The 23,657-nt window shown below is 38.8% G+C and overlaps 1 protein-coding gene across 2 annotated transcripts in view; it reads left to right on the top strand.

Annotated features, from left to right (window-relative positions):
* VIRMA (vir like m6A methyltransferase associated) overlaps nt 1-19,864 on the top strand; it is a 36,140-nt gene extending 16,276 nt beyond the window's left edge. For both annotated transcript variants that reach the window (XM_087962015.1, XM_026690812.2), the window contains exons 10-24: nt 618-772; nt 2,822-2,904; nt 3,833-3,926; nt 4,191-4,735; nt 5,254-5,489; nt 6,328-6,580; nt 11,072-11,289; nt 12,208-12,340; nt 13,569-13,721; nt 14,544-14,704; nt 15,137-15,233; nt 16,102-16,268; nt 17,582-17,913; nt 18,359-18,502; nt 19,525-19,864. In XM_087962015.1, the coding sequence (XP_087818141.1) occupies nt 618-772; nt 2,822-2,904; nt 3,833-3,926; nt 4,191-4,735; nt 5,254-5,489; nt 6,328-6,580; nt 11,072-11,289; nt 12,208-12,340; nt 13,569-13,721; nt 14,544-14,704; nt 15,137-15,233; nt 16,102-16,268; nt 17,582-17,913; nt 18,359-18,502; nt 19,525-19,682 (2,929 nt within the window). In that variant the 3' untranslated portion in view covers nt 19,683-19,864. The remainder of the gene's footprint in view (nt 1-617; nt 773-2,821; nt 2,905-3,832; nt 3,927-4,190; nt 4,736-5,253; nt 5,490-6,327; nt 6,581-11,071; nt 11,290-12,207; nt 12,341-13,568; nt 13,722-14,543; nt 14,705-15,136; nt 15,234-16,101; nt 16,269-17,581; nt 17,914-18,358; nt 18,503-19,524) is intronic.
* The last annotated feature ends 3,793 nt before the right edge of the window (nt 19,865-23,657 follow it).

Raw genomic sequence — 23,657 nt, 5'->3', positions numbered from 1 at the left:
TTCCCGCACAGCCTCCACTGCCTCCCCCACCCCATGCACCTTACCTGGGATTCCTGCTTTCTTCCTAATGACCCTGTGCAACTGGAGTGATGACATCACCCGGGATTGCCTGGGATGTAGTCACTAAGCAGGGCTATCATATGATATGGCTTATAAGCATATTGCTTAGTAACAGCAATTCTGATTCAAATTGTAGTCATGGCGTGAGGACTATCTGTAACAGGATCATAGAAACTCAACTGAGTTAATTTATTAATTCAAGATTATTGCTTGTTTTTAAGTACTGTTCTCTATTTGCACTGTAATGAGTATTAAAAGTAGAAGGAGTATGAAAGAATAGGATGGCTTGGTAAAATCTCTTTCAACTTTAATGATAACTATATTGGTCTCCTGTGTTTAATATAAGATGGAATCCTGTGCTGGGCAGGTGAGAATCCTCTTGCACAGCTGCCTTTTCTTCTTCTGTGAGTTCTGTGTGTCCACTAAATCTCTGGGAAGCTAGTAATGGAAACTTAATCTCTGAGTTTTATGCTTAGTATGCAGACTAAAACATGAAATGAAGTAATATGAAGCAAATTAGTAAGTTGTAGGGTTTTTTTTTAAAACTTGCATTTCAGTGATTCCAAATCCAAAAAGTCGGTTGCCTACAATTATGCCTGCATCCTTGTTCTACTGGTGGTACAGTCTTCAAGTGATGTCCAGATGCTTGAGCAGTACTCAGCACCCCTGCTGAAGCTTTGCAAAGCAGATGAAAATAATACAAAGTTACAAGGTACAGTGTTTGTTATTGTTGGACAATGTTTTAAATGATGTAGGAGAAATACTTCTGATATTCTGTTTCACTATTGCTATTGTATGATCATTGAAAGATCTTTATCTTATAAAGTTGTTTTTAAACAGAAAAAATTCCCTGGTTTGTATAATATACTACTCATGGAGAGATGCCATAAAATAAATTGAAAGAAATATTTAGACTGATATTCTATAATGATGAATCAGTTAGATTCTTTAAATCAACTCTTGTTTCCACATCACTTATTCCTGTACATTTTTAAAATGAAGTGGGCTGATCCTACATTCTACATTCCCAAACAGTATTGGGATTTTTGTCCCTTGAATAGTTATCACTTGCTGTTCCCCAACATTATAGATTTAATGTGTTTTAATATCAAAAGTGCTGTCAAAAGTGTGTAAGTTTGCTATTGAGTGGAAAGGACAATCCTGATAGATACATCTGATTTCTTTCATCCATGTACTTCCAGTCATTTTGTTTCCTTTAAAGTATAATATTTAAAATCTTAATTTTATTTGTATTAATGATTTTAACTTGTAGTTCTGTTCTGTTTCTGTAGCTGTATTTCATTAATCATCTATGTTGGTGGTTGATGTAATTTAAGTGTCTGATATTTCATTGATGGAAAGATGCTTTTGAATACAATATGAATAAGAAGTCTCGGAGTTGTATAGAATAATTTTTTCTTTTTGCTGTGAAATTCATCTAGATAGAAAAAACAATATTACTGTTTTATTATTTTGCTCTAAAACTTTACATGTTAAGTATAGGGGAGACATCTGTTGGGAATAAACTGGGAGTGTGTGCTGACAGTCCTGTTTATCAAGGAAAAGGTCCAATCTTTTGAATGCAAACTGGCTGAACTAGAGATGTTTAGATGTATAAAGTCTGGTCCTTCTACCCAGAACAATGGCGATTTCTTGTCAGGAAGAATGAGAAGCTTGGGGAAGGAGGATATGATTGCAATGATAAAGGAGATCTTTTCAAATTTGGGATTCAGTTCTTGGATGATGGAACCAATATGCTTTAGTCCTAAAAATATTCTATGAGAGGGACAGGGCTTTTGTTATGGATCATTCAATGTTTGGAATTTGTGATGTGAAAAATAGATCTTCCTAGTGCGAAGGTAATGGATGTTATCTGTAATCTAGATAAGTTGTAAATAGTACTCAGAAAGTAGTGGTGCTTGTAATCCATATTGGCATCTGTGATATCGGGCAATATAACCAGCCAATCTTGGAAGTCACATTTGGGCTGCTAGGCAGGTTCACAGGTTCCAAGGCTGCATTCTTAGAAATGGCATCTGATTTATATGCAAGCAGAGCATAAAGGCTCAGTGCATGGACCCTGGGAGAAAGTGCCAGCCTTTTGATATGGACAAATCAGGAAGCAAATACCACAACAGATGCTCTCTCAAGATGGCTTTCTTCTGGCCAGTCAGATTAACCAGCCTTTACTTATGATAAACAAGCCAAACATTTCTTTAATAGTGCTCTTTATATGTTCCTTTGTACTGTATATGAACTTAAAGACCTTGCCCAGGCCTTTGGGAGAACATCTGACATCCCTTTCTTTTTGTTCCCTTTGGGCCGGAGGTTTGTTTTCTTTACCACTTTTGTTCTTTTGTCTGGTACTGTTTTTTGTGGGTTTTTTTCCAAATGTTTTTAACTACTGTTAAATATCCAAAGCTGGGAGTTGGGCAACATATACTTTTACTATATTATTCTTTATTTTACTATATTTATTATTATTATTTTACTATATTATTTATTATTATTATCGTAAATAAGGAGTTGTAAGGAAAAATAGTGGAGAATATTCAAACTGAATTATAAAATTGTATAAAAGGTTCTTAGACTTTTGGTTAAAAATGAGTATTGTGTTCCTAGTGTGCATATGTGACAAAGTCTGTTCCCATTGTTTAAGATTCAATCAGTTTTAGAACCAAAAGGCCTGCTGCTCTAATTATTTTTACATTTTCTTGAATGCCTCATGTAACATTCATCAAGTGATTTTGTTTGTTTTTAGAACTTAATAAATGGTTGGAGCCATTGAAAACAATCCGATTCGAAATTAATTGTATCCCAAATCTCATTGAATATATTAAACAGGTCAGTAAAATAAATAAGTAAAAGCATATGGGTAAGTGTGTTTTTACTGTACTATGTAACAAATTTTGTAGTTTTTACATGGTTTTCATTGCCATCCTTGGACAGCAAGATGAATGGCATATAAATTTAATAAATAAAGAGTAAAAATATATATATATTACCTTAGAATAGCAAACTGCTCATCTTTTTGAATAAATGTATTTTGAAGTTAAATTTAGTTCAGATTATGTTGAAAATAGACATGCTGATCAATTAAAATGTTTTGTGAAGGGAAAAAAATGGATTGGCAATCCTGTGATTACTGTTCACTTTGGGTTGCTAGATCGGGTCCCTCATGTCAACACTGAGTAAAATGTTTTGTGAAGGGAAAAAATGGATCGGCAATCCTGTGATTACTGTTCACTTTGGGTTGCTAGATCGGTCCCTCATGTCAACACTGAGCTACAAATATTCTCCTTTATGGAATCTAAATTGGTCCTCCCATCCTTTATTCTATTTACAGTTTTACTTAAATATTCATGAAACAATAAATACATGCTAACATTTAGTTTGGTATCCAAATATTCTAAATATTGGAATGGTAAGCTTACAGAACACATACATACAAATTGTTCTCTTTTAAAAACGAAGCTGGATGTATTGCACAATAAGGAAGGATCAGATCTTGAACCAAATCCATTGCTAGACTGTTGAAGTTACATAAGCCAGGCTTTCCATATCTCTGTGCTTTCTATATAAGTGAACTTCAAATCCTAAAATCTATAGTATTAGGCAATATGGAGAACTGTGGCTTTTGCGTTTCTGTTTTGGTTACGTACAAAAATTAAATGGATCTCTCCATTGTTTGTGCAGAAGCAGTGTTTGTCTGTTAAATCAGATATATCCCTTTTGAATATTTTTAATCATTATCTACTTCTTTATTTGAAAGAACATTGATAGCTTGATGACTCAGGAAGGAGTTGGTCTTCCTACAGCACTTCGTGTCTTGTGTCATATTGCATGTCCTCCACCTCCTGTTGAAGGTACAATCTTTAACTTCTTAGTTCTCATTCACTAGAATGTATTGTATTAAATCACACAAACATTTTAAAATATATTGTTCTTTGCATACTGATCATATAAACTCTGGAGTGATTCTCAGATTATTCTGTTGAGTGAAAAAAATATGTTAAAATATTTACCTTTGGTCACCAACAGAATCATTGCATCCAATTTCTATTAATTATAAAGTCAAAAATAAAATATAAAGATTTTTCTTCTTTTTATTTCTCCTATCATTTATAAAGGTCAGCAGAAGGACCTTAAATGGAACCTTGCAGTTATTCAGCTCTTCTCTTCTGAAGGAATGGACACATTTATCAGAGTTCTGCAAAAACTAAACAGCATTCTTATTCAGCCCTGGAGACTCCATGTCAACATGGGAACAACTCTTCACAGAGTCACTACAATCTCCATGGCCCGATGTACTCTCACACTTTTGAAGACCATGTTAACTGAATTGCTACGGGGAGGATCCTTTGAATTTAAAGATATGCGTGTTCCTTCAGCACTTATTTCTTTACACATGCTTTTATGTTCTATAACCCTCTCTGGGCGTTTGGACAGTGATGAACAGAAAATCCAGAATGATATTGTTGACATCTTGTTGACTTTCACCCAAGGCGTTAATGAGAAGTTAACTATCTCCGAAGAAACTCTAGCCAATAATACTTGGTCGCTAATGCTCAAAGAGGTTCTTACTTCTGTTCTAAGAATCCCAGAAGGATTTTTCTCTGGCCTCATATTGCTTTCAGAACTACTGCCTCTTCCTCTGCCTATGCAGACCACTCAGGTAAATAAAAACTATTTAAAATGATTTTAAAAATCAACTGATCTGAAAGTTGAGGAGCTATGAAACATATTTATGAATTTTACTTTTATTAATATTTGTATGCCACACCCGGATGTGTAAACTTGTTTCCATTTATGTGGAAGCAATATAGCAAGGGTCACCAAACTTTCAGACCTCAGGGACCACTAAATTCATAATTTTAAATCCCGTGGACCACTAATATGAATTTTTTAAAAAGGACAGTATTTAGTGCAATATAAAAAATGCAAATAATTTTTCTGTGGACCACCAAAATTTTCTCGTGGACCACCGGTTGGTGACCGCAGCTCTACAGGGCTGTTTTGTGTGAATAATTTTGAGTATGAATTCCAATTGACGTACTCTCCTTGGCAATTTTTCTTGGAACTCCTCATTCCATTCATATACATTTTCTATAACATTCCAGAGTAGAGAGTAGCACAGCATACTGCAAATGTATGATTATTATGCATTTGAGAGGATTATTTTGTTTTCCATAGGTTATTGAACCACATGATCTATCAGTAGCTCTCAATACTAGAAAACTTTGGAGCATGCATCTTCATGTCCAGGCAAAATTATTGCAAGAAATAGTACGATCCTTTTCTGGCTCCACTTGCCAGCCTATTCAGCATATGCTAAGGCGCATTTGTGTACAGTTGTGTGACTTGGCCTCACCAACGGCTCTCCTTATTATGAGAACTGTCTTAGATCTACTTGTAGAAGATCTGCAAAGGTACATTTCAATATTTTGTTTAATATTGCCTAAACAAGATGACTATTGTTTAATAATTTTTCTAGTTATTTGTCAAAAGTAGAAAAGTTGATCTCCATTGGTCACAATTTTGCCTTCTCACAATTGAATGTAGATTTAAAAGGTCCTGTATGGGCTATGTTCTTAGTCATTTGCTTTGGACCAATTTTTTTTAAACTGAACTTTCTTTGTTTTTCCTTGAGGACATTTTGCTTCTCATCCAAGAAGCTTCTTCCAGAAGTGAGAAGTGAAGAGGCTTCTTGGATGAGAAGAAGTATCTTTGGAACTACCAAGACCTTGATGACTGAGAATCTCCATAAGCAATTGCTTTGGATTCTATGCCTTCTGTTGCTTCAGTCATGTGATTGTCCAGCCAGACATTCTGTAAGCACCAATTTGTATTGTGGGCTGGGGATGTGGCAAGAAGCAGTTTTGATCTTTGAATAGTGTGTCAGATATTAGGGAGTTGCACACCAAAACATATTTTGTTTTGTTTCATTTCAATCCTAGAACAACAAATTAGTGGACTAGTATAGAGAAGTGAGTGAAACAGGAAAAAGAAACAACCTCCAAAAATTAATTCTATTTCCTGAATATTTGCTTTTCATTAAAGTCACTTAAATACCACTAACAATATTTCCAATGTCACAAGTAATCCCAGTAACTTTCCAATAGGTGGAAGTTTAACAGTTGTTCAAGAATGAACATTGTGTGTGTGTGTGTGAATGAATGGGAATATTCAAACTTGCATGTTTGTCTTTGTTTGCATTTCTACCGAGTGTGCTATCATCCTAATAAAAGAAATTTGTCCTCATTTCAGCAACCCAGAAGATAAGGAGAAACAATACACTGTTCAGACAACCCGCTTGCTTGCTTTATTTGATGCTCTGGCTTCTCACAAAGCTTGTAAATTGGCTATTTTGCACCTGATTAATGGAACTGCTAAAGGCGATGAAAAATATACTGAAGTTTTCCTAGAACTTTTGTCTTTGATGCAAACTCCAGGGGAAAACATAATTCATCAGCAGTGTGCAGAGTACTTAGCTTCTATTTTGCAGTCCTTCTGTGACCAGGTATTTAAAATGGAAAATTTAAAGAAGAATGTAATGTAATTTTCTTTGTTCTTTACATGTTCCCATGGTTACGTCTTCATAGAGTTAGATACATGAATGTACTGTTATGCATTGGTAGTCTGTGGAAGAATGGACTATAGGTAGTCCTTGCTAAACCATTGCCCTGTTTAGCGACCACAGAAGTTATTACAGGGCTGTAAAAAAACACTGCTCAAAAAATAAAGGGAACACAAAAATAAGACCTCCTAGATCTGAATGAATGAAATATTCTTATTAAATACTTTGTTCATTACATAGTTGAATGTGCTGACAACAGAATCACACAAAAATTATCAATGGAAATCAAATTTAGCAACCCATGGAGGTCTGGATTTGGAGTCACACTCAAAATTAAAGTGGAAAAAAACACTACAGACTGATCCAACTTTGGTGTAATGTCCTTAAAACAAGTCAAAATGAAGCTCAGTAGTGTGTGTGGCCTCCACGTGCCTGTATGACCTCCCTACAACACCTGGGCATGCTCCTGATGAGGTGGTGGATGGTCTCCTGAGGGATCTCCTCCCACACCTGGACTAAAGCATCCCCCAACTCCTGGACAGTCTGTGGTGCAATGTGGCGTTGGTGGATGGAGCGAGACATGATGTCCCAGATGTGCTCAATTGGATTCATGTCTGGGGAATGGGTGGGCCAGTCCATAGCATCAGTGCCTTTGTTTTGCAGGAACTGCTGACACACTCCAGCCACATGAGGTCTAGCATTGTCGTGCATTAGGAGGAACCCAGGGCCAACCACACCAGCATATGGTCTCACAAGGGGTCTGAGGATCTCATCTCGTTACCTAACTCAGGCTACCTCTGGCGAGCACATGGAGGGCTTTGCGGCCCACTAAAGAAATGCCACTCCACACCATTACTGACCCACTGCCAAACCGCTCATGCTGGAGGATGTTGCAGGCAGCAGAACGTTCTCCATGGAGTCTCCAGACCCTGTCACGTCTGTCATGTGCTCAGTGTGAACCTATTTTCATCTGAAGAGCACAGGGTGCCAGTGGCGAATTTGCCAATCTTGGTGTTCTCTGGCAAATGCCAAACATCCTGCATGGTGTTGGGCTGTAAGCACAACCCCCACCTGTGGACAACAGGCCCTCATACCACCCTCATGGAGTCTGTTTCTGACCGTTTGAGCAGCCACATGCACATTGGTGGCCTGCTGGAGGTCATTTTGCAGGGCTCTGGCAGTGCTCCTGTCCCTCCTTGCACAAAGGCGGAGGTAGCGGTCCTGATGCTGGATTGTTACCCTCCTACGGCCTCCTCCACGTCTCCTGATGTACTGGCCTGTCTCCTGGTAGCGCCTCCATGCTCTGGACGCTACGCTGACAGACACAGCAACCCTTTTTGCCACAGCTCGCATAGATGTGCCATCCTGGATGAGCTGCACTACCTGAGCCACTTGTGTGGGTTGTAGACTCTGTCTCATGCTACCACTAGAGTGAAAGCACCGCCAGCATTCAAAAGTGACCAAACCATCAGCCAGAAAGCATAGGAACTGAGAAGGGGTCTGTGGTCACCATCTGCAGAACCACTCCTTTATTGGGGATGTCTTGCTAACTGCCTATGCTTTCCACCTGTTGTCTATTCCATTTCCACAACAGCATGTGAAATTGATTGTCAATCAGTGTTGCTACCTAAGTGGACAGTTTGATTTCACAGAAGTGTGATTGACTTAGAGTTACATTGTGTTGTTTAAGTGTTCCCTTTATTTTTTTGAGCAGTGTATAACTTTATGACTGGTCCTCGCGTTTATGACCATTGCAGCATCCTGTGCTCATGTAATCACAATTTGTGTGCTTCACAGCCAACAAACAGAATCAATGGAGAAACCAGCAGCAAAATCAAATTTATGGTCATGTGATGTCTTATTTAATGACTAGAGGTTATTTGTTTAATAATTGCGGTGGAAGTAAGGTCATAAGTCTTTTGGGGTTACATTTTGTCTTGTTTAGTGATGGAGTTGTTGGTCGCCAATTCTTGTCATTAGGACTACTTCCAAAGACATTCTTTTTCTTGGAAACAGTTGTGCTGTATATCAGAACAGATTCAAAATCTTGTCTGCTGTACTATGGTAGTACAACCAACCTATGCGTGTTTACATTCTGGGTTTGTTTTTGTTTTTTGTGATTTCCTTCCTTGGAAACTTCCCCAAAATTAAATGCTGACATTTCTTCAGATTATTTCCCCCCATGTAATTTATCACTTGAACAGAATCAACAGAATGAATTTCTTCTGAACCAGCTCCCCAAACACGACAAACCCTCTGAAGTTAACTCAAAGATTCCTTTATTAGGAGCGCCAGCATCCCTGGCAAAAAGTTTATCTCTTACCGCAGGCTAACAAGTCCACCTGCCAGGGAGATGAGTAGTTGTCTGTCACATCTATTCATCTCTGCCCCCTGCCCTTTATACCAGTGGTCACCAACCAGTGGGCCGGGGACCACTGGTGGTCCGCGAAAAATTTTTGGTGGTCCGCAGAGAAATGTCCCCCTCCCAAAGCAGTTAATCCAGGCTGCGCAGGAACACAAGGCTGTGTCGCCCACATGGCCCACCCACCCACTGGCCCCCACCCTTCGGCCGAGCGCAAACCTTACCTTGAGTAGAGCCTCATGAGCTGAAACTGGAAGGTAAGACCAACGGCGGGGGAGGGAAATCGCCCCAGGGTGGCTTGCTGGCATTGGTGGGAAAGTCGGTCCCATATTCCAGAGCTGCAATAGTCACAAGACTGGCCCTTTGGTCATCCTGGAACAGCTCCTCCAGTCCATGGCAGGCCGGTGCACCCGGATAAAAGAGCAGCTGCTCCGGGATGACCAAAGGGCCAGTCCTGTGACTATTGCACCTCTGGAATATGGGACTGACTTTCCCACCAACATCAGCAAGCCACCGTCAGTCCAAAAGGTTGGCGACCCCTGCTTTATACCCAGAGCTAGGGGTGGGTCTTCGCTAGCAGCAGTGGCTCTTCCTTCCCAAGGATCGGCCCATGGATTTCCACTGTTCTCCTCTCCTCTGCCTTCTGCGCATCCATGCATCAGGCACTAGACCCAGCTGTTCCTCCTCTTCTTCATCTCTCATTCTCTCTCTCATATTCTAGTGATATTTTAGTTTTAAATGACTTAGTTTTGCTGAGCTTCCTGAATTAAATCTCAGTTGCTGTTTCTGTGCAAATAATAATTCTAAATGAGTATTCCCTTAGAAAAAAGTCTCTAATATCGAATATAGTAGACATGCTTAAGTTCACTAGTTAAGATTCAAAAGACTTCCTCTTTAGAAAACTTTGCATTGGAAATAATGCAGCAATTGACAACTGAGTCCCAAGAGATCATTATGCTTACGGATACTTATGTTGATACATGTCAGACTTCCAACACTAGATGTTCCAAGTACCCAAAACTATAAATTTCATTCTTTGAAAGTAAGAATGATAGGTAGTTGAGTCCAGCATGTTGAAAGCATGTTCATCTGCTGAGAAAAGCAAACTTCTTTATTTCCAAATGTTACAAAATTGGCATTTTGTGATGCAGTTTCCACTTTGTTGCCATTTTGTAAGAATGTATACAACACACTCTCAAAATCCCCAACATGCCTACTGACCTAAAAGAGTTACCTATTAGTCAATTATTATGAGCAGTAAATCTGCTTTCTATGCCAATAGCATTACGACTTGTAGGGAGTTTCAGATATTGTTTGTAATACATTGGTCTGTTATGCGAAAAAGAGAAAAGGCATTCTTCCTGAACATTCTATATTAGCTCTTTGAGTCCCAACTATTGCTTGCATTGCCATAATTACCGTATTTATCGGCGTATAACACGCACTTTTTTCCCCCTGAAAATAGGGGGCAAATGATGTATGCGTGTTATACGCCGATATAATGTTAAGAAGCCTTCGGTGAATGCTGCTGGGATCGGGGATCAAGGACACAAATGAAAGAAGGGGAGGGAGGAAGCAACCGAAGCCTGTCCTTCTCTCTGGGTCAGCTCTCTCAGTCGCTCTCTCGCTCCTCCACCAGCACAGGAAGAAACTGCTTCAAAGAAGCGGGGGGCTTTTCCTGTCGCCTGCAGCTTCCTGAAGCGCCCGTTTCTCCCCCCCCACCCGCCCGCCCGCCCGCCCGCAGTGCTCCGTTCTGCCTGCCTGCCTGCCTTCGTTAATGGTTGAATCGGAACAGCTTCGCTGAGTAAAAGAGGCGAATAGTTATTATTCTCAGCCGAAGCTGCTCCCAAACAACCAGAAACTAAGGCAGGCAGGCAGGCAGGCAGAATGGGACACTGTGGATTGAAGCGCGCGGGGTGGGGTGGGAGTGGGGGTGAAACGGGCGCTTTCCTGAAATTTCCTCTTAAAATGAAGATGCGTGTTATACGCCTGTGCGTGTTATACGCCGATAAATACGGTATAAAAATATGCCCCTGCCTTTCAGTAACGCATTGTGGTGTTTTTTTTTACAGGACATTGCCCTGATTTTGCCCAGTTCCTCAGAAAGCACTCTTTCTGAATTGGAGCAGCTTTCCAATTCATTACCAGGCAAGGAACTCATGGCTTCCATCTGTGATTGCCTGATAGAAACAGTTATTAATGCCGAAAGCAGCTATACCTGCTTGCTGACTTGTATCAGGACAATGATGTTCCTTACAGAGCACAATTATGGATTCTATCATTTGAAAAGGTATAATTTCCCCATTTCAAACGTTTCTAAAAGTACCTGTAAATTTTGTGTAATTCCCATTCATTTTCAGTGGAAATTAGTCATATCAGTTCAACACCAGAAAAAGTTGCAGTGAAAATCAGTGGCTGAAAAATTAGCTTCCTAAAGCGAGCTTTGTATCCTTCAATGCTGTTTATGTCCTGTTTCTTACAATTAAATTTTAAGATGAGTATTCAAGTAAAATTCCTCACTGAAATTCTGAAAGTTGATCTTGGAAGAACTTGATATATAAGTTCTGTCCCAGAGGTGATAATTGGGACTATAAAACTCTATGTGCTTTGTTCAGTGATGTCATCCCATTTGCATCAGTTTGCAGATTTATAAAGAGAATAAAGTATTCTGCGTCCTGCTGTCTTCTTTTCTCCCATGCATTGGGCCATGGTGGTGGATGAACCCATTTGTAATAGTTAATATGGAAAGGTTGTGGGTTGGCTCCAATGATGTCGTGCTTCATGGAAATGAGTTAAGAACATTCCTCAACAATAAGAATTGCAACCAGTCTTTTAGAGGGTATTAGAGGCTGTTTTGGCTATTGCTATGGCAATTATTTTAGAAGAGACCTCCTCTTGTGCAAATGAAGGAATAAGAAGAATTGCCTCCTAGATGACAATTCTGTTTATCAGTTCTGCAATTAAAATGTTTTTTTTTTTGTGGTTTAGATATTGTAACTGGCTGACTAATCTTAAAGTATTGTAGCAGTCTGTGAGTTGTGCTGCACCTAAGAATATTAAGTATAATGAAATTATTTCACATTTATCTAGCAATATTCACTCCTTTATGAAGACATGAACTAGCTGCTTCTTAGTCTCTTGATCACTTATGTGCTACATTAAATTCAGTAGGTAAAGTAAAATATTTCTTTTTTTTAAATAACCTTAGTTCTCTGGCAAAACATTGTGGGGCTCTGCAAACAGTACTGAAGAGAATAGTGAGCAGCTTCAGTAAAGACACAGGAGAACTGGCCTCTTCCTTTCTGGATTTTATGAGACAGATACTAAATTCTGATCCTTTGGTAAGTAAATACAAGCTTACATTTTTCAGCAATGTTACCATTGTATTGCAATTTAGCAATGCTATCTAAATACTTTCTAAACAAAGTATCAGTTTAGTTTGTTAGTGTTGATTTTAAGGCTATTTCGTTAAAGAAATTGCTTTTCTGTTGCTAAAATATGCAAGGTGCATCTCCTAATTTTTTAAAAAAAGAATCTCTACAATAACTTCATCAAAGAAATAATAAAACATAAAATGATAGGAATATCAGATGGTTTTCAATAAGGAAATGTGTCCAGGCTTTTGAGTAGGGTAGTTGAAACTTCTCTTGAGTAATGTTTGCATGTTTTTGTTGTTGCTTGTTGGTTTTGCCATTGTTTTATTAATTTGCCTTTACTGTTACTGTATTGTTATATTGTTCAATTGTTATTTTTTCTTACTTTGTGAACCACCCAGAGTTGCTTAATAAATAAATTTATTCATCAAGTAATTCAAACGACTATTCTCAGAATGTTGAAAATGCTACCTATTAATATGATTATAGAGAAATAAAAAGTTCTAAGAACAATTATGTATGAACACAGAATCAACATTTAAGATGGTTTTGTGAAAGAGTTTCATATGATGGATCTACAAGTATAAAAAAGCATTTTGCAAAATTCCTTTGATGTGTATTCTGTAAGCATGTTTCCACATGGCTATTGAAAATGAAAGACGTCTCATATTGATCTATTTAGTATTGAAAGGAGATTTGTCTTAAAGGACAGAATGAGTGTATACTTCTTTATTTTAAATATATTTTTTATTAAATTTACCAAATTATAAAAAAGAAAATGAAAATGAAAATAGTGGGAAAATGGGGAATGGTAAAAGGAGGACAGAGAAGTGTAGGATAAAGAGGAAAAAAGATAAGCATTAACGTCTGACTCTTCAGAGCAGTAAGTTAGAAATAATAAGATTACAGATTCAACTTTTTACTTTTGCTTGCTTAATATATATCTTAGCCATTTCTGTAACAAATTAGTACATTCTTTTTGATGAAAACAAGTGTACCCAAAGCTATATTTTACAACTGTTACAAAGATTCTTATGTTTGTTTACCCTGGAGATTATGTTGTTGTTTAGCTTGGAGATTCGGTTGAAAGTTTGTTTATTTTATATGTCCTTCATTGGCAACGTTATGTTGCATATAACATGGCTTTTTATACATCTTGCAGTACTTCATTTAGATATTTCTTCATGTTCTTCAGGGATGTTGTGGGGATGATGGGAGTCTTGTGGAAGTAGATGGAAGTCATCCCACCAGAACACTGGGTCTTAGCACTGCAGAATTAAAATATCAGTTGCAAACCAAAGAAGAGACTCCTGAAAACCTGCTCCTTGAACTGGAGAAACTGGTTTTGGTAATGTACCTTTCACTAAAAAATAATATATTTATTTAATATAAGTGCAAATCTATACAGTACTAAGATTGGATATAGACAGTCCTTGACTTATGACCACAATTGAGCCCAAAGTTCATGTTGTTAAGCGAGACATTTGTTAAGTGAGTTTTGCCCCATTTTGTGACCTTTCTTGCCACAGTTGTTAAGTGAATCATGGCAGTTATTAAGTTAGTTACATGACTGCTAAGTGAATCTAGTTTACCCATTGACTTTGCTTGTCAGAAGGTCGGAAAAGGTGATCACATGGCCCCAGGACACTGCAACTGTCATAAATATGAGTCAGTTGCCAGGCATCTGAATTTTGATCATGTGAGCATGGGGATGCTGCAGCGGCCATAAGTGTGAAAAATGGTCATAAGTCACTTTTTTCAGTGATGTTGTAACTTTGAACAGTCTTTAAATGAACTGCCTGTATTATATGCACATTATTCAGACTGACTAGTTATTGTAGCTAATGAGAGAAATATAAAATTAATCTTATCACATTTTTGGATGATAATACAGTCATTCTGATTTTCTTGATCATGGTTGCCATTCTGCATTCATTTAGCTTTTCACATAATTCTCTGCCTGCATTTATCAGTCTTCATGGTTACTTGGTCTTGTTGTCTACACATCCTTTTGATCTTACATAACCTAAGTGTGTTGTTTTGTAGTACATCATCTCTAATGGGAATCCAAAATAAACATATTCTGGTGAAACGCTCTCTCTCTATATCTTGTTAACTGTCCAGAATGCTAGATTTTATATGATTGATGACTGTAGATTTTCTTATCTAGGAGTGTTCTAAGGAAGAAGAGACCTTGGAATCGTTACTGGATAATGTTGTTGGACTTAGGCAGATGTTGGAATCTGCTGGAGAGGCTTGTCCTCTAAGTGATCAAGATGCGGAACCAATTTTGCCTGCTCCAGAATCTCTCCAACATCTATTTAATAATAGGTAAAATAACAAGAAGACATTTGCATGGACAAGAGAAGTATAATATTTGGAATTGGTATATTTGGATCACATTGAAATAAATGAGTTTATTTTCAAGGGCATTGTGGAGCACAATAGAAATTCTTAAGTGCTGTTGTATAATTCTTAATACTATATTTATTCTACTAAAATTATTAATTTAATTTCTCTGTAAAATGACAATAGTTTTGTTGGTTATGGACTACTCTTTTGTCTTCAGTTAAGAACAGATCTTCATAAAGATGTAATAGTGTGGGCTACAAGAAGTTTTTTGGCAGGGTAATTATAATTTGGGCTTAGAACAAGGTTTAGTAAATATGTAGTTTGAGGAATGAGATGAAAAGTTTCAATGAATTTAGTAGCGTCAACTTAACAAATATTGACTACTAATGAAAGCTGTGTTTTACTTTGCAGGACTATGTACATCTTGGCAGATGTGATGGATGACCAGTTGAAGTCTATGTGGTTCTCACCATTCCAAGCTGAAGAAATTGAAACTGACCTTGACATGGTAAATAATTAAAAAGTAATATATTTCAACTCCGAGAGTAATACTGTAATGACTTAACTTCTATGTTAAGCTTGTTAGCATTTGGGATTATCCAGTATAATTTTATATTCGGTTTTTCATATGAACATCCTCTTCCTCATCTTGAATTATATATTTCAGCATCTTTTTCGAAATTCCCTTTGGTTTGAAAAACAATTTATAGATGCCATAAATATCTTCTTTGATTACAATAAATATAATTTTTAGTACATGTGACCTTTTTCTACTTTTGTCCCTAGGCATATTATTTTACATATTTGGTCAGCCTGGGGACAGAGATGATACTAATAGTTGATTCCTGTATTACTTTGCAAAAATCCCTTTGATTTGATAAAGCTGATGAAGAGGAACTTATCTACAGAGATTTGCTACAATTTGTGACTCTATTAAATTTGAAGTCCTATGCCTCTCAGTTGATACTGTTTTTTTCTAAATTCTTGTGGTCAAGGATCAGGTTTGTAAATCTGTCCAGTCAGTGCTAGTGAATGGTACATTCTGCAAAGTGTTTTGAATTTGAAGTGCCTTGAGTTTAATAAATGAAGTAAATTAAAAGCTTTTATTTTAAAGAATGCCTTTAATTCACATTCCGCAAGCTGTTAACTAATAATTCTGGAGGAATTATATCTGCAGATAATTTCCATCTAATCTGCATGTTACTATAGTATAGTTTCTAAAGGAATAGGCTGATCAGGAGATTTTGATTCACCTTGCCACTCTACTAAGTCTTCTTCCTTTTCTATTTTTAGTGTAGCATATTTTCCATTCTAATTATATTGAATATTAATATGTTTATGTATATACAAAGTGGAACATTTTCTCATTCTTTTAGGTGAAAGTTGACTTAATTGAACTGTCAGAAAAAGGATGTAGTGACTTTGATCTGCAAGCAGAGTTGGAGAGGTCATTTGTGACAGAGCCTTCCTCTCCTGGTCGGACCAAAACCACAAAAGGCTTTAAACTTGGAAAACACAAGCATGAGACATTTATAACTTCTAGGTAACTAGTGGTCTTGATTTTGCACGTTTGTGTGTGTGCCTTCAAGTCATTGTTGACTCATGGCAACTGTCTGACAAGCCCCTGCAGATTTCTTGACAAGATTTCAGAAGTGGTTTGTCATTGCCTACTTCCTAGGATTGAAGGAGAATGACTGCCTCAAGATCATTCAGTTGGCTTCATTCCTAAAAGCCAGGACCAGAACGTACAGTCTCCTGGTTTCTAGCCTGATGCCTTTAATCAGTACATCAAACTGGCTCTGTACATGTACAGATAGATTTCACTTAATGACTGACTTGTTTAGCAGTGGTTTAAGATGCTAAAAAAGGTAACTTTACAATTGGTCCTTGCATTTACAACTGTCAACGTATCTCAGTAGTCACATGCTGGCTTCTGACAAGCAGAGTCAAAAGAGAAGCCAGCAATAAAATTGCAAAAGTTATGGTCACATGATATCTTGCATAAACTGGGGCTAATTCACTTAACAACCTCAGTGGAAGTGAGGTCATAAGTCCATCACAATCATGTGATATTTCGCTAGAAGTTTCTGCCCCAATTGTAGTCATTAAGCAAGCACTACCTGTATGTCTAATTATATACATGCAATACGTATACCTAAAGATGGATTTTTATTACTTCACTGCACTCAAAATTGCACTAAAATTGTAATTTTGAGACCATGATATAATGAGATTAACTGAACTGTGTTCACAAAGAAACTATTCAGCACATTGTTTGCATTGTTGCAGCAAACCTCTCATAAGCCTAATAGTTTACGTGGCCTATGCTAAATCATTCAAATTCCATGTATTTTATATAACATGTTTTAGAAAAATTGAGCCCAGAAATGTCCAGTTTCGTAGTTTGGGAAACAAAACAAAACAAGCAAAAAAGTAAGAGTTGCTGAAAATGATGCAACTAACCAATGTGGGTGAGCTTCAGTCTGGATTATTTTGTCACAAAGAAGGTATAGTGGGCTCCAATGGAAGATGCACTTCTCTTTCTAAGATGTTAACAGATACATGTGCTAGAATGAAATAAGAATATGACAGATTGTTGAGAGAAGATTCTTTAAACCCCTTTTAGATTTAAATCTGAGATTTCGTATATTCCATAGAATATATCAATGAGTTATAGTAATACTGTTTGTACTTAACCGATAGGGAAACGCTTGCTTGAACTAGCAATGTCAACATAGTTCAATTCTGAGAAATATTCAGAAAAGTGACTACAAAATAACAAGAAAAGTTTGATGTGATTTTAGCCGACTTGTGAAGAATTTGTAAAAATTCTCCCTCTCTTTTGCATTTCTACAGTGGAAAGTCGGAATACATTGAACCTGCCAAGAGGGCTCATATTGTACCTCCCCCTAGAGGAAGAGGGAGGGGAGCCTTTGGCCAAGGCATCCGCCCCCATGACATCTTCCGTCAGAGGAAACAGAACACCAGCAGGCCGCCCTCCATGCATGTGGATGACTTTGTAGCTGCAGAGAGCAAAGAGGTGGTTCCGCCGGATGGGATCCCTCCTCCCAAGAGGCCACCTAAAGTTTCACAGAAAATTTCTTCCCGTGGTGGCTTCTCAGGGAACCGTGGAGGGCGGGGAGCCTTTCACAGCCAAAACAGATTCTTCACACCACCTGCTTCGAAAGGTAAGTTATATGGTTCACTTGAACTTGAAAACTTTGAGCTCTTAGAAAGGCAAGTTGACAATAGGTTATCTCACATATTCCTTAAAGTGAAATTCATTGTCGTGCTGCTATGTTATTTATTTTTGCAAGTAAAAAGAAGCTGAATCTACAGGGTTTTTTTCCCCCACGTTCCTTCTCCTGTCCTCTCTGCTACTATTCCTATTTTAAAATGAGTAAAATTTATACATAATTTATAAGTAATTCATTTAGGCGAGGTGAGTGCTGTAGAAATTTATAAACAAATAGGGTATTGCAAAATAAATCAGAGTTTAACATTGCTCGCTTCCCACACTGTTATTACTTTTGTCAATATTTTAAATTATCGTGTTGTTAAACTGAGATGTTGTTAAATCTAAACTAAAATAAGAGCAATATGCATTTGGCTTAAATTGCACGTTTCATTTAGGAAATTACAGTCGTCGTGAAGGAGCCAGGGGATCAAGCTGGAGTGCCCAAAGCTCCCCCCGAGGAACTTACAGTGAAAGTCGAGGCGGACAGAGCAATTTCAGCAGAGGCCCACTTCCCCCTCTGAGGCCTTTAAGTTCTGCGGGTAAGGAATTGTTTTCCTCCATAGTATAATTAATTCATTTACACATTTTGTATCTAATTCTTCTTTGCATGGAGCTGTCAATATGCCTTACAAAACAAGGGTGAAATCACCAAACCACCATTGAGTGCAAAGGTAATCATCACAGAAAACAGAAGGTACCCCTTCCAGGCAGCATATTGTATAACAGACAGGACACAAACCCTATGGAACAATTGTTTGAGAAAGAACCCCAAGTTACTTTTTGTTTTCACTACATTATGTCACAGCAGGTTTGGCATCTTGCCAGCTTTGGTTGATCTCAGTGCAAGTTTGAACTTGGCTACTACCTGAGCGAAAGGACAATGGTAAAAACCAGGGCCGTAATCAAGGGGGGGAAAAAATCACCCCAGAAGATGACAGTGGGAAGTTGTGTTTTGCTGCCAAGAAAATGACATGGACAATTTTGTGTTCTCTTCAATTTTTGAGCTTTATTTTATTGATTAACCCTGCCAAGACACCTTAGATAACTTAATATACTTTTTAAAAAAACCACAATAAAAAAATCCTAAAAAACATGACGGCAGATTTTCTTGGACTGACACCCATCAAAAGTTAATGACATGAGTTCCTTGCTAAGAACTTTAAAACTTATCCTCATAACAACTTGCATGTTTTACCTATTACAGGTATTTGTTAAATTACATAGCTTTAAATTAATTCAAACGGAAGTTGGAGATATGTATTAGACAGTATCAGAGTTAGTGTATCTTTTTCAGTCTTGGTAATTCTCACATTTTACACATTTTCAGTCAGTTATTTATCCTTGGTAGCAAGTTTTGATTTTAGCCTCACTAAATTCCAATCTTAATTCCCCCCCCCGCTCCCGGTCTCTTATATATTATCTTCATTCTTTGAACTGTATTCTTAGAAGCTTTAATTTGGCTATCTGAAGGGGCTTCAGTAAGAAGATTATAATGCATAAGTTGCAGATCCTACTAGAAATGCATAGGTTCTGTTGCCAATGACCTTTCCATTTGTTTAAGGCTACCGGCCAAGCCCCCGTGATCGTGCATCCAGAGGTCGTGGTGGAATTACACCATCTTGGGCAAGTACCAACAGCAGTGGTAGTGGTGGTTCAAGAGGAAAGTTTGTTAGCGGAAGCAGTGGAAGAGGACGTCACGTTCGTTCCTTTACTCGATAAACGGATCTCTGAGAACATTCTGACTCTGAACATTTCAAGATGATGGTGAAATACTTAAATATATTCGAGGACCAGTGCTTTCTGGTACCTGAGGGCAGCAAGATATTATTTTTTTTAGGGATTCAATTTTGTTTCATACAAGACCAGAGATTTCAATAAAACTGTCTTTTTTGTGTGTGTTATATTTGCCTGTGTTTGGGGCATGACATGGCAATGTGCCAGAAATAACTTTTTTTTTTTTTGCAGTAGGTTTGCTTTCACCCAAGATACCATTAAGACTACCTCTACTAGGTAATGAATGAAGAACACCTTTTGGTGCTCTGAGATAACTGGATGTGTCAAGCACTTTCATAAAGCTCCAGCTGTTGCCTTATTTTTATTTGATCAACTTCTAAAGCTACCATTCATCAAACAACTCTGCATGTTGCAAGATCATTTTTAGATGAAGCCATTTCAGAAGAAAGATATACACTGCTCAAAAAAATAAAGGGAACACTTAAACAACACAATGTAACTCCAAGTCAATCACACTTCTGTGAAATCAAACTGTCCATTTAGGTAGCAACACTGATTGACAATCAATTTCACATGCTGTTGTGCAAATGGAATAGACAACAGGTAGAAAGCATAGGCAGTTAGCAAGACATCCCCAATAAAGGAGTGGTTCTGCAGGTGGTGACCACAGACCACTTCTCAGTTCCTATGCTTTCTGGCTGATGGTTTGGTCACTTTTGAATGCTGGCGGTGCTTTCACTCTAGTGGTAGCATGAGACGGAGTCTACAACCCACACAAGTGGCTCAGGTAATGCAGCTCATCCAGGATGGCACATCAATGCGAGCTGTGGCAAAAAGGGTTGCTGTGTTTGTCAGCGTAGTGTCCAGAGCATGGGGGCGCTACCAGGAGACAGGCCAGTACATCAGGAGATGTGGAGGAGGCTGTAGGAGGGCAACAACCCAGCATCAGGACCGCTACCTCCGCCTTTGTGCAAGGAGGGACAGGAGGAGCACTGCCAGAGTCCTGCAAAATGACCTCCAGCGGGCCACAAATGTGCATGTGGCTTCTCAAACGGTCAAAACAGACTCCATGAGGCTGGTAATGAGGGCCTGACGTCCACAGGTGGGGGTTGTGCTTACAGCCCAACACCATGCAGGATGTTTGGCATTTGCCAGAGAACACCAAGATTGGCAAATTCCCCACTGGAGCCCTTCACAGATGAAAGCAGGTTCACACTGAGCACATGTGACAGACGTGACAGGGTCTGGAGACGCCGTGGAGAACGTTCTGCTGCCTGCAACATCCTCCAGCATGACCGGTTTGGCAGTGGGTCAGTAATGGTGTGGAGTGGCATTTCTTTAGGAGGCCACACAGCCTTCCATGTGCTCGCCAGAGGTAGCCTGACTGCCATTAGGTACCGAGATGAGATCCTCAGACCCCTTGTGAGACTATATGCTGGTGCGGTTGGCCCTGGGTTCCTCCTAATGCAAGACAATGCTAGACCTCACGTGGCTGGTGTGTGTCAGCAGTTCCTGCAAGACGGAGGCATTGATACTATGAACTGGCCCACCCGTTCCCCAGACCTGAATCCAATTGAGCACATCTGGGACATCATGTCTCACTCCATCCACCCACACCACATTGCACCACAGACTGTCCAGGAGTTGGGGGATGCTTTAGTCCAGGTGTGGGAGGAGATCCCTCAGGAGACCATCCGCCACCTCATCAGGAGCATGCCCAGGTGTTGTAGGGAGGTCATACAGGCATGTGGAGGCCACACACACTACTGAGCCTCATTTTGACTTGTTTTAAGGACATTACACCAAAGTTGGATCATCCTGTAGTGTTTTTTTCCACTTTAATTTTGAGTGTAACTCCAAATCCAGACCTCCATGGGTTGCTAAATTTGATTTCCATTGATAATTTTTGTGTGATTTTGTTGTCAGCACATTCAACTATGTAATGAACAAAGTATTTAATAAGAATATTTCATTCATTCACATCTAGGATGTCTTGTTTTTGTGTTCCCTTTTTTTGAGCAGCGTATTATAGAAAGTTTAGGCAACTTGTAAATGCCACGTGTCCTATCTTTTTTTGTAAAACAATCAGTGCTTTCCAGGTATTTAAAAAGCCGAAGATGAAGAAGAGACAGGTGTATGTTGATGGCCCAACAACCCTGGGGAGAGGGTTTATCTGAAGTGATATTACAGCTTCTGCTTTTGACAAAGTTACATTACAGTGGTTCACTGAGTATTGGAACCAACAATCAGGGTTCCTGATGTTGGGATAGAACTACAGCTATACATGTAGCCCTCAATTTAGTAACTAGTTGGAACTTGGAACTTGTTTGTTAAGTGAAGTATGTGAAACTAAGTGAAACTGCAACTGCACTTGCTGAGAAGATTAATTCTGGTCTCTGGAGGTTGTCTGATGCCAAAATCCAAGCAGGATTTTCTGCCACGGAAGATTTTCAGTCCCAAAGTGAAAAGGATTCAAAAACCTTTTGACTTTGAGCCTGAAAATCCAAATGGCTCTGAGGCCCTTGTGCACAATCTCTTCTCTGACACTCCTCCACAATCTTGGATACCCTCCCTGGCTCATGCTGGAAAGAAGTTGCCTAAAGATCAGGGCATTTATTTAATGATGGCAGCCAGGACTGCCAGTCACACTTCAGAGCCACATTGCTTGGTGCCAGCAATCCCAGACTCAGTTGTCATTGTAGGTCAAGGACTACCTGACCTACAGCTGCTCTTCTGATCTTCCCCATCCACCAAGAACTTGAGGCAGGCATTGAGATAGGGTCCTGTGTCTCCATTTTGGTTTTCTCAATGACCGAGTAGGCCTGTTATTTAATATAACTTAACCAAAATCCCATCCTTCCAAATTTCAACTGGTTATATTGTATCAATGATAGTTACTGAGAGTGTGTCTTTATGGACATTTGCTTCGCTGAGACAGAAACTGGTGTTGAAGTTTTAGTATGTGAAGATAAATTTAAGAAATTTGTGGGGAAAATGGAACCATTTACAGCAGCGTACATACTTTTTCAGGCCCTGAGTTTTTCTACTTCTTTCCCAGGGCTATTTGGTAAGAATCACCCACTCTTTTGTTTACCTACGGTACCTACTTCTTTTTTTCTCCTGTTTCTTGCACCTCAAGTGTTCCATTAGACAGAAAGGGAACAAGTAAGAGTTATTTTTGATTGTGATTTTTTTTTCATGCTGTTTTTGGATCTCGTCAGCCATTCATTCCTCTGTGTATATGCTGGGGTTGCGTGCCTCCCTTTGGATTTTCTGCCTTCCCTGGAGGTTCCAGGGTCTCCCTTGAGTTTCGAGTGAAGCATGTCCCTGTTTGAGTTTTCACTTCTCCCAGGGAAGCCTCCAGCCAACATCTTCATCCTCTGGGCCAGAAACGGAAAATGCACATTCCAATGGATCAGCATTTGAACAGCAATAGCCAACAACTTCCTGCACAGCTTCTCCAAAGCCATTTCCTGCCTCTCAAGCAACAGATTCAAATCTCTCTCCCCCTCATTTAACAGCTGAGATCTGCAGTATGTCCCCACAGCAGCTGAGAACAAGGGTTTTCTTCCAGGATTTAAGCCCCCAAAATCAATATATATACTAGGTTTGGCCTATATGAATGCCACCTCCATCTGCCCCAAAATAGTCCTGGTTAGCAGCCAGAGCAAATCATTTGCTCCTGGGATGATATAGTGTAGTTGTGCTCTTAATATCTCAGACAAGCAGGAAAGCAACCAGCCTGGCCATGAAATTCATGCTGCATGCCATAGTATCACTACTGAGGTTTTTTTTTTTGAAGAGCATATCGGGCAGAATTCGAGCTTTAGTACTTTTATCTAATTCGTTCACATGTTAAGTCATGAAATAGTTTGGTTTCATATGTACCATTTGTGACTTGGGTTAACATAGTTTCAGTTGTTTTACTTCCATCAAACTTTTATCAGTATTAACAGCACC

This window comes from Notechis scutatus, chromosome 3 (assembly GCF_049901735.1).
Source record: "Notechis scutatus isolate UNSWTSFEM ecotype Mainland chromosome 3, rNotScu1.2, whole genome shotgun sequence".
Classification (NCBI taxonomy): domain Eukaryota; kingdom Metazoa; phylum Chordata; class Lepidosauria; order Squamata; family Elapidae; genus Notechis; species Notechis scutatus.
This window is presented reverse-complemented; position numbering and strand designations above follow the sequence as displayed.